At 37.3% G+C, this 17,866-nt stretch overlaps 1 protein-coding gene across 1 annotated transcript in view; it reads left to right on the top strand.

Moving 5' to 3' along the window:
* The window catches only part of LOC143410615 (A disintegrin and metalloproteinase with thrombospondin motifs 5-like), a 37,156-nt gene that overhangs the window by 6,485 nt on the left and 12,805 nt on the right, over positions 1–17,866 (top strand). Inside the window, 1 exon segment of the mRNA XM_077110641.1 lies at positions 5,315–5,447. Within this exon segment, the coding sequence (XP_076966756.1) occupies positions 5,315–5,447 (133 nt within the window).

The raw sequence follows: 17,866 nt of genomic DNA on the forward strand, positions 1-17,866 counted from the left end.
TGTGGCAGGAGAGAGAGACAGAGTTAAGTTAATGACACTATCAGGTTTCTCATCTATCACTTCAGTTTTCTTGTTTTCTGAAATATCCTTTGCAATGAAATTTAAATATTAAGTTGCCCTCCAAAATGACTGAGCTTTACCACACATACCATAGAGATGAAGACCCTGCTGTTTTTTTATTTATTAAATTCTATTTATTTATTTATTAAAATTTTTAAAAAATTAAAAAGTGCCAATGTAAATGTAAAAGATAAGATTAACATGAAGAATAGCATGTACTGATTTAACAATGCCTTGGTAAGCTAAGACCAGGAAATAAAATGTTTGGTTACAGGTGTGAATTTGAGCTTCCCAGTGATCCAATAAGACTTTGGCCACTTGCTGCCTCTGATCTATAATTTCTTCCTCTATAAGTTGGAACATGTAGTTGGACCAAGCCCTAGAGAACACCTTATCCAGACTCCTTATATTAATGATAAAGGGACTTTGTCTCAAAGTCTGTAGACTTTGTCTTATTTGTTGTTTTGTCTTCTTCTTTTGTCTTATTTGTTGTTTTTAAATATACATTAAAGTGGAGTGTATTTTGACATATTATACATACATGGGGTGCAACCCATTACAATTTTGATCTCACTCTTGTGCTTGAACATGATATGGAATTACACTGGTCATGTATTCATATATAAATGAATCCTCTTCCCATTTCCCCTCCCTCCCCTTCACTCTCCCCATACTTCTTACTGATAGAGTTAGAGTGAAAAAAGTATCAGCTTTCCATGCACCATCTCTAACAGCTTTGCTTACATTCTTCAGAATGACTCTTCCAAGCATCAAAGTCCTTCAATCTCCAATGTGCTTCTTTCTTTTCCCTTTCTTTCTCCATATTTATCAGAGAACATGTCCTGTCTAGGAACTCTGGATCCAGACAGCCTTTCTAGATTACCCTGTTAGTCCACCCCCAAAATACTGAAATCCAGTCATAGCAAACTTTTCATCCTTCCCCAAACAGAGCCTGCCTTTTACCACCCATGATGTTTCCATGGATCCTTCCTTATTATAGTACCTTTCTTCCCAGTCTGCAAAACATGAAAAGGTGTCTTCAGTCCTTTGGAACCTTTACTGATTCTCTCTAGGAAAATTCATCAATTCTTCTCCTGTACTCCTACAACAGTCTATTCATCTTAGCACAGCCTGCTCCCTGCTTGACATATCTGTTGTGCTCACTGGACTATGAGGTTTCTTAAGGGTCAGGATTAGATCTTATTTGATTTGTTCATTGTAGTATCAGCACTTAGTACAGTAGGTGGAAGATTATAGGCATGCAGTAATTGTTTTATGAATAAATGTACCTGGATTCCTTAGCTTCTTATGCAGCTGAGCTCTGAATATTGGATATCAGCCAGTTGTATCCAAAGGTATGAGTAGAGATAATATAACATGAGTCATGGTAATGATGGGTCTAAAAGTCTCAATTAATATAGTCTGTGTTGAAGGACAAAATAAAACCCTTGTGATTAGGGATTGCTATACAAGTAGCCAAAAAGAGTAAATGATACCTCAAGAATAAGATCCATGTTGAGGGCACGGAAATAAAAAGAAGTTGTATTTGATCTGTGCATACCATATACACGTGTGAAAATACCACACTGAACCCATTCACATTTACAAGTAACACATGTTAATCAAAGAAAATTTAAAAAAAAATCGGAACACATACACATTGTTGTGCACGTGTGTGTGTAATACTTATGATTAAAATATGTACCATCCTATTAATTCTTGTATCACTAATCACTCCTCAGTAAGAGCTATGTGGAGAGAAGTGTAAACAACTCAAGTGTAGATCAACCCTGTTTTCTGCTCTTCGCTTGAGCACCACCCCTGCCCTTACCAGGAGGTAATATTTACAGAAACAAGTTGCTTTTAATTCCTGTATAAGGTGTTCTTCCTTAACTTGGACTGCTGCCCCTTCAATTGTGGTATCTATCTTTATCAGCATTTTTATTTCCTTAGCTTCTTATTGCAGCAGTTGCATGGAGCATGGGAGACCCATCTCTCAATCAAGGCAGGAAATCCTTCAACTCCTGTGATTTGTTCCACTTTGGATATTCACACTTGTTTGGCTCATTTTTCCCACCTGGCACTGAGCACTGGGATTTTCCAAGCCATACTATTCTTTGGGTATTGGTCTCCTCAATGCAGCATTATTTGCTCCCTGCCTTCCTCCCATCCCCACAAACAGGTCTTGGACTTTATTAATACTTCTAAATTTCATAATAAATCACAAGATATGCCACATGCCAAATCTTCTAAAAGGCACACCTGGTGAATGGTCATAATGTCTGTGATCTCCCTGTCAAATTTCTGTTGGTTTTTCAGACCATCTCAGATATATTTTTGAGTTAGACACATGTCTCAGTCTTGTAACCCTGCCAATGCCATACCACAAGACCACAGTTAAATCTCTGCATGCTTTTGCAATGCTTCCATTTTGCTAAATCTTCCATTGCGATTTTTCCCAAACAGTGGTGATAATATATTGATCCTATATAAGAAGAGCTGTCTTTAATACAACAAAGATATTCTTTTCCTTCAGATCCACAATGAATAAAGCAAAAAAAGTGTTTGTCAGTACATTTAATTCATTTACCTCTTCCATGATGATCCACATTTCTACAGCGACCTCTGACTCCAAATCTAGATTATATAAAAAGATATATAAACACAGATATATGCTATTACTACAGTAGTACCTATACTCCTACTCCGAACTTAAAAAATAAATTGTATAAACAAGAAATAAGGTTTGCATCTGTAAAGTTATAAGCAACCACCAGAAAATAGAAACAAACATGTGTGATATGCTGAATTCTTAATAATTTAATACACAGATTAGTTTTCATACATGTAGATGAACATTGGTTCACAAGGAAACTCAGATGTTCATTGTAAATCTTGAGTGTAAAACAACAAATATATTGCTAAGGCTTGAGTGAAACGGAAAGGTTGCCAGTTTGTAATTATACCTATGGAAATATAATAGTGTGACTATGTAGTCAAGGGATTTAATCAGGGTGGTTGAAAAAATAACAAGTGCTTCTGTTCATAATTTTGTCACATACACACATTTCCATGGCAAAAGGCCAGATGCATTTATTGCAATTCAGAGATGACAAAGAGAGCTGATGGCCCTTAATGAGCAATTGATTAGCAGTAAACAGAGAGATATTAAGATTCTAGTTGAAATGCCATTCAGAACAGGAAGGCCATTCCCTTTAGTTGTGGCTCTTTACCCAACCTTATTAGTGAAGAAGGAGTAAGAAGGGAAAATTTATTTCTTGCATTTTATTATTTGATGATTATGAAGCCTAAATTATGAAGAAAAGCATAAATCTTCATACAAAAACTTACAGTCATGCAGAAATAACCTACAAGTATCTAGTAGCTCTCTTAAATGATGACCTGAGATTTGGTCCTAGAACTACTAAAATGATTGGGGAGGGTGAGGATTTTTTAAAAAAATCTATTTTGCTGTATTATTATCTCAAAGACTGATTATTATGCAAAAGCATATTCCAATTTCAATTTTAAAAACTACTAATTTGTTCTCAGCAGCTGTAATTTGGGATCCCATGGGATGACATACGAGGATACACAGAAAACTCTGGAGGGTGTTGTGGGTTTGGTGCCTTGATTCACCAAAGCCACTTGGCTGAGATTGCCAATGTCTGCTGCTAAGCTAATATAGTGGCCACAGTGTAATCCATCACAGCTGTGAACTTACAATGTACAGATACAATAATGACTTGAAAACACAGTAAAGGGAATAAAATAGGATGTATCTTCACTTTGGTTGAATTTTTAGGCAGCCAAATTGGGAAGAATTAGAAGATTATGTTGGCCTGGGTAGGTGGCACTTGTTGCATGATAATAACAGCCATCTGTGTTGCTCATGGGTAGGGAGGTCCTACTAACAGGCAGCATAGGAAAGGTGTGTGAAAGTCACATTGAGTCTGACCCTATGTCACCAATAAACTCAATTAACCAAAAATCGACTGAGTTCCTAGTTATGGCAATTAGGAGAAAGCAAAAATGACCGATATATTGAAATAGTACTTTTTACTCAACTTTGCATATTAATTAACATTTTAAAAAATACTTTCCTTGCAGTTATTAACATATGGCTTTCTAGAAATACTATCTTATTTTAGGGGATATAAATGTACACACTATTCTTTAAATTTTATTGAAAATAATAGGTAATAATAGGCAATTTAATGTCTGTTAATTTTTTGAGTAACATTTAAAGAAAAAGCTTATGTTTACAAATCTTTTACACAAAAATTATGGCTGAGCCAGGCACAGTGATATGCTGCTATAATCACAGTGGCTCAGGAGACTAAGGAGGATCACAAGCTCATAGCCAGCCTCAATAACTTAGAAAGACCCTAAACAATTAAGCAAGACCCTGACTTAAAATTTTAAAAAAGGAAAGAATTTAACAACACCCTGTCTTAAAATAAAAAAATAAAAAGGGCTGGAGATGTAGCTCAGTGGTAAAGTGCCCTTGGGTTCAATACCCAAATCTTCATATTTTTCAATATCTTCTTGAGGTTCCTTTCAGCCAAACTATTAGTGAAGTGTGATATCATTTCCCCTTTTGAATCTCTTAAAAGCTATTTAATATCTCACCAAAAAAAATCCACATACCCATATCCATCCCATACGTGTAAATAATACACTTGAATTGTACATATTTTCTGAGAATTCGTCAGGTTGAGATACACTTAAATGCTATAAGTGAGAGTGCATATATTTCTGAAGAAGAAACCCATGCATGGAATTACAACTCAGTTTGGAATTTCCCTTTCAAGTTACTGAAAAATTTATCTTGTCATGAATGTGTGGATGTAGTTTTCCCCTGTGACAGAAAGAAAAGGACAGTCTTCTGATAAATTTAGCATGTTTGGGGTCAGAATATTAGGGCTTTCCTATGCACAAAGGTATGGAAAAGCCATTGTTGACATATCATATGTGCATTATGACTTTTTAAACTACAGCTGTGATTGTAATGGACAAGGTACAATCCTAAGACATGTTTTTTAAATGTACTTGAGTGCCTTTATCCTTCTGGGCTTCTGGTCCCAAAGTAGCTCAGAAGAGTGAGTTTGTCTTTGGAACCTTTCCAAGAGCTGAGCAGGTGATACCATAAACATATCCCAGCCTTGCCATTTGGGGTGAGCAAGTGGCTGGACATGGTGGCTCTCTCTGGATGTAAATTGATTGTAATGATTTCTTTCTTTCTCCCGGGCAGGATTTATGTGGGCATCATTCATGTGACACCCTGGGAATGGCAGACGTGGGGACCATATGTTCTCCGGAGCGCAGCTGCGCTGTGATTGAAGACGACAGCCTCCACGCAGCTTTCGCCGTGGCTCACGAAATTGGTATGCAGTGCCTTTTCTCCTCCCTCGCCAAGTCAAACACTTGTAGCAGCTGCAACAGGAACTGAAATATTTGGCAATTAATTCCAGATTTCTTCTGGTTCAGATGAACCCGTTGGGGATTAAATTTGTTTATATTTGCACTTCTAGGGTTAACTAATATGTGAGAAGGAAGACAAAGTCAGCAACACGGTATATGTTTCCTTCTGACAGTGTCACTTAAACATTATAGAGAAACTTGCTACTGCTACTATCTTCTTCCTGTCCTTTTAAGCTTTGCTAAGTGACTCCTAGATGAAATGTATCACAGTCGCCTATGGAATGCGGAGATGTCCCTTTTGGAAGTCATTCAGCACAGAACTGACTCATCCAGGGCTAATCAGTTTGCACAGAGATTTAACATGTTTTGGCTCTATTGTGAGTGAGAATAGCAGACTCCCATCAAAGGTAACCAGTAGCTTGTAGAAGATATTCCTGTGTCCTTCTTAATAGCATAGACAAGGGAAACCAAACTCAACAGGGTTTGCTTTAAGATGTCACTTCCCCAATTTGTTTGTTTTAAGAAACATCCAAACCCTACAACTCTAAATTTAGGACTCAGTTAACTGTTAAAATATATATGTGCCATAAGGAATACGTGCTTTCTAATCATTGACCTACACTACTATATGTTTGTGAAATTGGCTTAATACTTTGGACTAGGTGTTTGAATTAGACACTCTGGGTTCACTTCTTGCTAAAGTACCTTCTACCTAGATCACATGGATCCAATTATTTTAACTTTCTCAAAGCTTTAATTTTTATATGTGAAATAATATGAGATAATAATGTCCATTTCATGGAATTATTTCATGGATATTTATATCCACATGTACTTCTCTTGTGCCTTTTAGTTAAGAATTCATTTATTTTCTTAATTTATGTATCACCTTTTAGCATCATTGTTTTGGTGGGACAAAATATGGTTTGATCATTATTGTAGCTTTAATTTTTTTCTGTGTTTTTTTTTAAAACAGATTTAGTTTCTTTAAAGCTAAAACCATAAATTTTAAATGGAAATTAAAACTTCTATTTCACAATCTTGGCAGGCAGAGAATATCTAGCTGTTATATTTCTTTGAGGAGTCAAAGTAACCTCTAAGTAAAGGTATAATCTCATAAGTCCCAATATTATAGCACTTAAATAGAATTAAGTAGTTATGTTTCACCTCTTATGGAATAATCATGACAGTAATGTTTCTAGCACTCCTGACACTCTTATAATCTCAACTACAACAACAAAACACAAACATAAAGCTTTGATATAAATAACTGTACAACAACATCACGGATGAGTGTTCAATCCACATTCCTTGAGCATCCTTGGCCTCAGGAGCCAGATCTGAATTGGAGTGCCAAGTGCTGTCTGAATGTTCTCCGTGTAATGAAAGTGATTTGGGCATGTTGCACTGGAGGAGCTCATAGGCCTGATGGTGATTTTAAAACATAAGCCATTTGATCTTCAGGGTAAGGGGCTTGTCTTCACTTGTCTCTCACTTATGCCTATGAAACTAACTAATAACAACACATTCGGATATAGACCATTAATCAGTATTTATTCCATTATCGATGTATGTACATGAGTAAGCAGGAGAATGTAGCAAGGGAGCTGCTCAAGGCAACACCCAGATTCTGTAATGGGAATGAAGAAGAATTCATTCAAGTCTTCCAAAGGATTGTAATTAAATGGAGGAGAATTTAAAAGTACACCATTGTTAATCACCACTATACAAAGTGAGAGAAGTCCCATATGAAAGCATCTAAATCCCTCAACAGCCTGATGTGTCTCAGCAGGATAGAGAAATGATAGGGAATGGGCAGCCACACTGGGTTTTGGTGTCATCCACCCACAGGACCCAGAGCTGCAGATCCTGCACTTCACTGGAGAGATCAGCCATTCCAGGGAAGGACTGTTTCTTCTCTCTTCTGCTCTCTGTAGTGATCTGCTTTCCCAAGATGGCAGCATCTGGGAGGTCTTCTGTAGGAGAAATGCCCTGGCTGTCAACGCAGCTTCTTCAGGACTGCTTTGACTCCAAAGCCAGTTAGGCTGGAATGAGGAGCCTGGCAGTGTCACCTTCTCCAGTCTTCCTGAATTCCTCAGCCAGTGCCTTGGTTACACCAGCATGCACACAGTCTGAGTGGTAGAAAGAAAGTCAGATATGATAAGAACAAATGTTATATTAAAACTATATACACATATGCAATGAGAACCTATCTTAATGACACAGGATTATTGGACATAGTTATAGAAAAATGTAGACTTTCATATGCAAAATCAAACCTCAATCTTTGATGTATGATCACATCCTTTGGTCCCCTTTAACTTCTTGGTTGGATCACCTTTGTTTACCTCTTTAAAACTCTCTGTAAATCATTCTCCAATCAAATAGTGCCTGCTTAATTTCCCTTTTTGGATTATGAATGGCCTAATTTGAGACATAAAACGTCTAGAAATATGGATTTAATTTCCTTTTCATAAAAAAATCTGGCTTTCATTTGCTTTATTTTCTAATTGCTTTATATTTAATTTTGCTGTTTGCCTACGTATTATGAACATATGTTATAAAGTATCAGCCATAAAATTTTTAGAAAATACACAAAATATACCTAATCTTCTGTGTATTATTAAGAGTCTTATCCCTACAGTTCCTGGATCTTAAATAATACAGCTCACTGATCTGTTTCCAGTGCTTTTATTTTTGGATCTTTGCTTCAAGTCTTCAGCACAGCTTAAACTCACCTTGCCCTGGATTCAAATTCTGCTGTATTCTTTCCATGGGATTTCCCTTCTTTCCTTTTATTACATGTTTGTTGCTTTCCATATTTAGAAGCTGTGTAGATGGGCTATGTATAGTGACAAAAATGACATTTGGAAACCTCAGTTTCCCAGTGTTTTGAATATACGTAAGCCTCTTTCCAAACTGTGCATTTTGCTTCATGCAAACAGAGAGTATAAATGTGTGTTACAGAACTCAAAACACAAGCTGGGAGAAGATTTTCAGGCTCTTCCCATAATTTTTCTACTGTCTTTTTTCTTTAAGCAGTAAAATGATATGTCTGATTAAGAATAACACTTCCATTAACTGGCTTATAAGTTCTCATGGGAGAGTCCAACTGCTTCCTCTTTTTCTACATAGTGGTTTCAAATTTAAGATCAGATTTATTTTTTGCATAAATAAGTGAATCTAAATTTCCTTTTTTATTCTTCCCTCTCTATAAGGAAAAAAAATTACCTTGAGACTCATAAGATAGAGGAAAAAATGAAATTTTTGTAAATTGCTTAAAGTTAGAATGCCATGGATGGAATAAACAATTGTGAAAAGATTTCGTGTACTACATATTAATTGGATTATTTTTTTACTGCTAATTCTTTTTTTTAAAGAGAGAGAAAATTTTTAATATTTATTTTTTAGTTTTTAGTGGACACAACATCTTTATTTTATTTTTATGTGGTGCTGAGGATCGAACCCAGTGCCCCGCGCATGCCAGGTGAGCGCACTACCACTTGAGCCATTGAGCCACATCCTCAGCCCCTTTGCTAACTCTTTTTTTTTTTGGGGGGGGGGCTAGATATCTTGTTCCTAAAACTAGTATTTCCCTCTTTCTTGGTTTATATATTCACAAGCTTTTAAAATAGCTTTCTGAGGAAAAAAAAGTACCTGGGAAATAAAATTTGAAGGTCTAAAAATATTCTTATTCATACTTGATTTATAAAATGGTTGTATACAGAATTTTCTCTTTCAATTCTTTTTTATTTTTTTATTTTTATTTTTTTTATTGGTTGTTCAAAATATTACAAAGCTCTTGACATATCATATTTCATACATTAGATTCAAGTGGATTATGAACTCCCATTTTTACCCCAAATACAGATTGCAGAATCACATCAGTTACACATCCACATTTTTACATAATGCCCTATTAGTAACTGTTGTATTCTGCTACCTTTCCTATCCTCTACTATTCTCCCTCCCCTCCCCTCCCCTCCCATCTTCTCTCTCTACCCCATCTACTGTAATTCATTTCCCTCCTTGTTTATTTTCCCCTTCCCCTCACAACCTCTTATATGTAATTTTGTATAACATTGAGGGTCTCCCTCCATTTCCATGCAATTTCCCTTTTCTCTCCCTTTCCCTCCCACCTCATGTCTCTGATTAATGTTAATCTTTTCTTCCTACTCTTTCTCCCTGCTCTGTTCTTAGTTGCTCTCATTATATCAAAGAAGACATTTAGTATTTGTTTTTTAGGGATTGGCTAGCTTCTCTAAGCATAATCTGCTCTAGTGCCATCCATTTCCCTGCAAATTCCATGATTTTGTCATGTTTTAGTGCCGCGTAATACTCCATGGTGTATAAATGCCACATTTTTTTTTTTTTATCCATTCATCTATTGAAGGGCATCTGGATTGGTTCCACAGTCTAGCAATTGTGAATTGTGCTGCTACGAACATCGATGTGGCAGTATCTCTGTAGTACGCTCTTTTAAGGTCTTCAGGAACTAGTCCAAGAAGAGCAATGGCTGGGTCAAATGGGGCAATGGCTGGGTCAAAAAAAAAATGACAAGAAAGCAGCTGAATTTTGGAGGTGCATAATCTACCAAGACCAGGCTTCTGGAAAATAACTATTGAGTAGTAGGTTATTGCCGGGGGCGGGACGAATAACTTGTGTACGTTAGATGCAGCAGGAATGGAAGCCATTTATTGTAGGATCTGAGCGATATTTATACATTTTACACAGCTTATCGAATTAGCATAAAATAGATACAGCAGTCAACCAATAAGGAATCTCCACACTTAATGGCTTGCTTTTGTTACTTCACAAACCACTCCCTCTGGCATTTTGCCAGGCGCCATCCAGACTTGTTTACAGACTCTAACATTTCTCTGGCAAAATAACAGGTGCCAATCTGACTTGTTTACAGACCTTAACATTTCCCCCTTTTGTTTAATTTAAATAAGGACCATAGTGTTTTTTACAGAAACACCATAAATAACCTGCTAGAAACAGAAAGGGAGGATACAAAATGTTACAATACCAAGCCAACTGATGGCTCCATGCAAGAAGCCCTTGGAAAAATTATACCAGCAATGACACTGTTAGCAAAAATACCGAGTTACAATTTGTTATAGATTACAGTTTGTTGTCTCAGTCCAGATAAAGCAGGGTCTCAATAAATTAACTCACAGTCCAGGTAAATCACAGTCCAGGTAAGTTCTGCAGGCAGCTAGCTTAAGTTGTAGATGCAGAAACAGCAACAGCTCCAAAGTCTCGTCGGGTTCTCAGCCGAAGTTTCCTCCAGTTCTCAGCAACACTGTAAATTCTTCCACCTTTGTTTTCACCGGCACTGGAACGAAGACAGGAACTCCGGATGGCTAAAGAAAATCCTGTAGCATTTCACTAAGAAAACAACCTTTGGAACAATTTAGTACATTATCTCAAGGTTTTTTACATTTGAAATAAGCCTTAATAGTACTCATTACTCATCAGCCTCCAGGTGTGGGAGACCCATTGTAGTTTAGTTATTGGCATTGAAAATGACCAAATATCAGGGACGATGTGGTAGCGTCTTCTGCCAGCTGTAGCATCCCAGGCAGCCCCAGATGGCCCTGGAGAGAGTCCCAGATTCAAACTGCTTCCAGGCACAGGGAGCAAAAGCCTGCGAGACTGTGCCTCTAGGTCAGGTCTAGATTTGGGCTCACAGTGGTGATCCGCTCCCCAGGGCAGGGGAGCGGGGTAGAGCTGGCAACTGCCCCTTAGAAAATTCTTGCTGCACCATGATCGGCTTGGGCAGGTGGCAGCCGACTTGTCGATTCACGCACCCTCCGGTATCGAAAAGTATTCAGTAATAGCCTTTTGATGCAACTTTTTTCCTGATAATCCTTCTTCTGAACTTTCTTTTTCTTTCTGACTAGAGTTTCTGGGCTTTTATCAACACATGCCGTAACTATTCTTGGTTCCACTGGGGTGTCTTTTTCCCTTATCAATTTACTTCTCACCCCTTCCATATTTTCATGACAAAGACAATACAACATTTCAAGACAAAACAAGACACAAACATACTGCATCAATCTTCTCCATTTTCTCGAAATGGCCATTTTTCCTCTCGCCCTATCTGCCTAGGGACGAGCAGATTGCTCCCGTCCTATCTATGGATGGGTAGCTTTTTTCGTCACTTACCCCCGAGTGTCCCGGGGCTCCCCATAACAGGCCACCATCTGCCGCAGCCCGGCTGCAGCAGAATATCCTGGGGGTGACGAATAACTTGTGTACCTTGATACAGCAGGAATGGAAGCCATTTATTGTAGGATCTGAGCGGTATTTATACATTTTACACAGCTTATCTAATTAGCATAAAATAGATACAGCAGTCAACCAATAAGGAATCTCCACACTTAATGGCTTGCTTTTGTTACTTCACAAACCACTCCCTCTGGCATTTTGCCAGGCGCCATCCAGACTTGTTTACAGACTCTAACATTTCTCTGGCAAAATAACAGGTGCCAATCTGACTTGTTTACAGACCTTAACAGGTTATTGGCACTGGCAGTAATACATAAATTGCCTTAACTTCTTAGAATATTTCAAAACGTTACTTCCAACCATCAAAAACACAGTCTCCATCCATGCGCCTTGCGTGGAGGTAGGAATGTGTTTACAGCCATTATACAATCCAAATGTGAACTGCAGAAAGTTTTCAAGTTGATATAAGTTTACAATTTGAGTTTATATTTTTAACTTGTCAAACTTTTATTATAGACTTGTAATAATAAAGATTTCACGTGCTGCACACACATGGTTGTTAAAAACAATAGTTTTATTGATGTCAAGCCAGCTTCTAATACACTAGGGAGAACAATCTGATTTTATTTAGATTAATGAAATCCATAATTTGCAAGCATGCCACAGGTTTGCTTTATAGTATTAATTATAAAATGTGTTAAGTGAATCTCTGCACCATGAAAGACTCCAATGTGCTTCCTAAGATAAAGCCAGGCAATTTTAAAAAGTCAAGAGCAAATATTCAGTGAAGACTTGGGAAATAGCCGAGACACAACAGCATGGTTGCCTGTGTTTTGCTGCGGTTAGAGGGTGTTCTCTGGTTGTGCTGATCAGCCTGTGACTACTCCCATCGATGATTAGATTAAACAAGGCCATGTTTTGAAAAGCTGTGGAAGCCCTTGACACACCATAGACCAAAGCTAAGTGCACAGCATCAAATGTCCAAACTGGCTGTGAGATGTGAGGTGAGAAGGAAGCTGGGATTTAACTTGCTATTTATCCCCAAACCCATCGCTTTAATCAATGTGAATGGAACATTTTTTTTTTCTATCCAGCTTGGAGCAGTGCCACACTGTCTTTTTTGGCCTCAGATGAAAGGTAGGAATAGGTCTTTGCTATATGTCTAACAGTATTGAGTGATTTAGTGCTTGTTAAGTTTTTAAAACATCAAATCCCGATTCGTGTTTCTCTAGGGGAGGCCTCTTGATTTTCTGCTGCATGTGTGGAAATCAAGTTGAAGTTGGCAGAAAATGGAAAATTGCACTTACTGTGTAATTGGTTTCTCCTCTAGTAACTAGGAATATTTCTCTTCCCCTCTCAAATCAAGGTGTTTAGCAATATTAAAATCACCAAAGACTAGCATATACCCATAGTGAGAGCACAATGATCAATGAGGACAGTAAAGTCAGCTGGTCCCTTGGTATATATCAAGCACCTGTTCTAAACAGTTTACATCTTTTATGCTACTTAATCTTTACAAAATGCTCGGGGAAGTAGTTACATTTCACTCAAGTGAGGAAGAAACTGGCACACAGAGAATTTTCTAAAGCTAAGCCTAAGAACTATTACTGCTAGGGTAAGATTCAAACTCAACTCCCCTGGCTCCAGAGCCCCAAATTTTTATACTATCCTAAAATGAATGTTTTCTTAAATAGTATTTAGTTTAAAGGAAATAATCTCAAATTTAATTCAAGAGGACATTGTCACAGTTAGGTATATAGTGGTGGGGATTATTTTCTTCCAACCAAACTGGGTAACTGATATCATGTTTACCTTTTATATTTAATTTTTCAAATGGTCATTTGAGAATTTCATCACTTCTATATAAGGATCTGTGTTTAAACAGGGATCATCCAATTGTTAGAGCTCATGGATGCTTTCTTCAGTTCTAGATTCCGATCCTGTTTGAACTGTTGACTCACATTTTAATCCCTGGCTAAACCTTCTTGTACCTCCATAATCCCAGCTGGAAAATTAGGTAAAATAAAAACATGACCTCCTTAAGAAACAGATGCTTCATCTGAGCACTTCTTTCCCAAGTAAACCCATTACAGAGCTTCTGGTAACTTTTTATAGGATGTGGTGCTGTGTCCCCTTGACCATTGGTCAGTTTAGGATCAGGAGACAGGAGTTTGAAATTTAGTTTAATTCGCAGACCAAAGTTCAGAAAAACAAGCAGTTTCCTTCCTGAGGTTAATAGTGTAAGTCAGCCATAACTGTACAGCAATACCTGAGTTGACTAGGAAGCCTGCCTACCAGTTTCCCTTAATGTGTCCTGACTCCTCCACTTGTTATCACTGATTTTCCAACAGTGAATTCATTGATTAAAGAGACTCGATGTTCTTTAAATCTCTCTTGGGAATTCAAAGATGAAATTTATTTAACAAAACATAACCTATGTACCAATTTAAAAAGAAGATTGTCACACTGGAAGAATATTCAAATGACCAATTGTTTGCTATTTCTGCAAGAGCAATATAACTGAGAATTGTTACTAGGGGCTTTGCTTTGACATAATGCATCATTAAACTAATTTCATTAGTATAATTCAGGAGAAAAAAAACTCTTTCTTGATCTTATTTTGTGGGGTGGGTACTTATTAGCATGGCTTTTGTATGTATTAAGAAGAGATGGATATTTCCTAACAAATTATACCTTGACTTTTGCTGGTGACTTCAAACATCAAAATTTATTTTGAACTGTGGGAACACCTCACATTTTCCCCCAACACATCTCTTGAGTCTCTCAGAAAATACTCATGGATTAGATAGTTGCATGATTCTGGAAATTTCATTCTGGCTTCGATCTGTCACCCGCTCCACAATTTATTTTGAGACTATTATCAAGTGAATACACTATATTAGACTGTTTAGCCTTTCATTACCTCAGAATTTCAGGTGAGAAGTTTACAATTACATCAAAAATAAGGATTCTCTATAAAAGATAGCATTGTAAACAGAATTGCCCAAGCAAATTTCTTTTCGGTGTTTTGCATGTCTGCTAGTTACAAATGGCTGTAAATACAAATACTGTTTCTTCCCCCAAACAAGACTTTGTGATATTTAGCTGAAGCCCCAACAGTGAATGGCTGCCCCTAAGTCTGCCTCCACCTTTTCTCTCACTAGTTTTCACTCCCTGTTTTACTGAAGGAGCTTTCTCAAAGATCTTTTTTAGCTCCCAATTTTCCCCAATCTTCTGTTCCTACTTTGTGACTCTGGAGAAGGAAATAACTTCATCTCTTCAAGGGCATGAATTGCCTTTCTTTGTGTTTCTTGATTCCATTCCTATGTCCCTTCCACCAACCTTGCTGCTGTGTATTTCTCTAAAAGCTCATTGTGAAATACAACGTAATGAAAACAACAAACTCCTTTAGTGTTGTAAACGCTTTCTCCAACACTTCTTCAGATGGTCCAGGAGCTGTTTCAGCTTCTGGGCATGAATGTCTAAGTCTGATCTGTGGGTGATGCTGCTGAGGCCTGCCTGTTTCAGAAATCCTTCATCTCCTGTCCACACCATTCATTCTGAACATTCCTATAAATGATTTATGAGCAAATTTCTCCCTGAAAAGGTAGATGTCTGAGAAGCTTAAGTCCATCCTGGATGATAAGTCTAAATTTTGATTCACCTTTGCAACTGTTTGAAATACACAGTTGTCAGCTGTGATGTTATATTTTAATTTCCTAGAGTCCAGATTTCCTGTGTTAGTAAGCATCAGGGTCATAGTGTGAGCTCTCATGTAAGCTTCCTTTTAAAGTATCTTCATGCTGGTATATGACCTTGTCATTTCAGGGTTCAAGGATATTGGAAAATTTAAGACTGACATTAGACATCTTAGCAAAACTGATTGAGCACTCATATTTTTAAAATTCTACTCCTTTTGCTGTTCACATACTTTAGTATGTGTGTTACATCTTTCCTGAAGAGCATCCAAGCATTCCTCACATTGATCTTCCTTTTCAATTTCCATCCAGCTCCTGAGGGGAAGTCACATGGTCTCTCACTGTGACCTGGTTCCAGCCACTCTGGAACTCACTGCCTGTTTCAGGGGTGCTCACAGGTTCATCCCATTGCCTGTAACTCTCCCTGATCTAGAGAGAGTCTGCTTCTCCCAGCCAGCTCATGGGCTTACCCCATGGAGAGCAGAAGGCTCATTTGCTCTTTCAATTAACCCCCAGGCAGTCCAATCCATTTCTGCCTGACTCTGGGGATCTTAGAAAATTCACATCTCTTTTCAGCTTTAGAGGAGGTGGAGCTAAGATTTGTTCATGATCAGCATGGCAATCTTCTGTGGTACAATTTCTTAGATGTAACTTCAGTGGCAATTGAGTTACTGGGAATTGAAATGGAGAAAACTATGTTACATGCATTCATGAATATGACAGAATGAACTCCATTCTTATGTATAACTATGATGCATTAAAAATTAATAAATAAAAAGATTCCATGGATTAACTAGTAAATTTGGGTAGCAAAAAGAAAATATCACAATATGATGCCACATAGCATGTCAAATGATCCATTAAATTATGCCATCTTAAAAGTAAGATGCCTTGCTGAAATAGTTAAAATGTTTTACATTTATATGCCTTGCCCCTCTATATGAAAGAAAAAAAACCAAGGTACTTTCCCAGCCCCTCAAAGTGAATTTGATGTTGGCCATACAGCCTGTATTTTAAATCAGAAATCTAAAATCTAGCCTCCAAATGAAGTGAAAATCCCTTGATACAGTAATAAAACTGCATATGGAAAGTGCTATTTTTATCAATTTGAAGGAAAAGGCTGTTACTCCATTTAATGCATATGAATATCTTATGAAATAGAATGCAAAAATCACATTTTTCAAAATAGAAAATCTGGATTCAAATATATATCGTATTACAGAGGTTACTTTGGGCCACTTTTCCTTTTTTTCTCTTATGTACCAGATCAAAAACTTAAATATAAAATTTTTCCACACAACTCCCACAGTGCAAGCTGATAAGGCTTCTACCTTGAAAAAGTTCAGGATCTGTGCAATGGATTCTCAGTGAGTGTTTGTTTGACAAAATGACTTCCAGTAATTTTAAGGAAGATTCTGTTTTTCCATGGTCTGTGATCCTAAAAATCTTAACACACTACTCAAAAATTAGAAGGTCCCTCCTAATCTGCCTTTGCACGTTATCCAGGACATACTTTATAATGTCTGATGCACATTCATGCTTCTGTCCAAACAAACTGAGCAAAACAGTGAGAGGGTTTTCCAGAGAGAACTTGCTAGCCTCATAAATACTGTTGAAGTCAATTACCAAATAAATAGCATAAACATGTGGTGACTTGGAAGGTCACCGAGCCCTAGTCACTTAATTTCAGCCACAACAGCAGTCAGCTGCTCAGTGAACAATTTTATTATGAGGTGTCAGTGATTTAACAAGTTGGCCAAAAGTAGTCGGAATGCAACATGAAAGATTTCCTCTCTGTTGAGTTTGACTGTGTATGCTGGACTCCTGATAGAATGGCCCAAGTTTCTGTACTTGGCACTCAGGAACCAAAGGAAAATGAAGGAATCAATTTGCTCTATTATATTCTGCATGCTTTTCAGTGGATTTTATATAATTCTACAAAGCTTTGCCAAAAACACTGATAGGGTAATTTGTTGTCTACTTTTTAGAGTTTCTGCAAACTGCTCGAACTGCTTAACTGAGTTTTTTTTAAAGTAGCCTTTTAGATATATTGGGGAATGTCAATTTATCCTTAAACTGCTTGAAAATTGGTATTATGTAATAAAAATCAATTTACTCAGATTATAGGAATGTGGTGATGTACTGTGTGTAATGGTATCTGACTAACAGAATGGCAATAGTGTGGGCTGGGATACAGAGAGCCTGGTTGGGAGATTTAAGAACAAGTACCACCTGGCTGATCAATCACATCCCAGTATCTATTTGCTTTGCAGTCTCAAACACTCCATCAAGGGCATCTTGATCTTTCCAACATTTCTTATATGGAGATGAATATACTTTCAAAATAAGCTATTTATTTGTGAGACTAGTAATCAGTCACAGCTCCCTAAATAACAAAAAGAAATGAAGACATAAAGTAAGCTTACATTTGCGTGGAACCTAAAAGC

This window comes from Callospermophilus lateralis, chromosome 11, assembly GCF_048772815.1.
Source record: "Callospermophilus lateralis isolate mCalLat2 chromosome 11, mCalLat2.hap1, whole genome shotgun sequence".
Taxonomy (NCBI): domain Eukaryota; kingdom Metazoa; phylum Chordata; class Mammalia; order Rodentia; family Sciuridae; genus Callospermophilus; species Callospermophilus lateralis.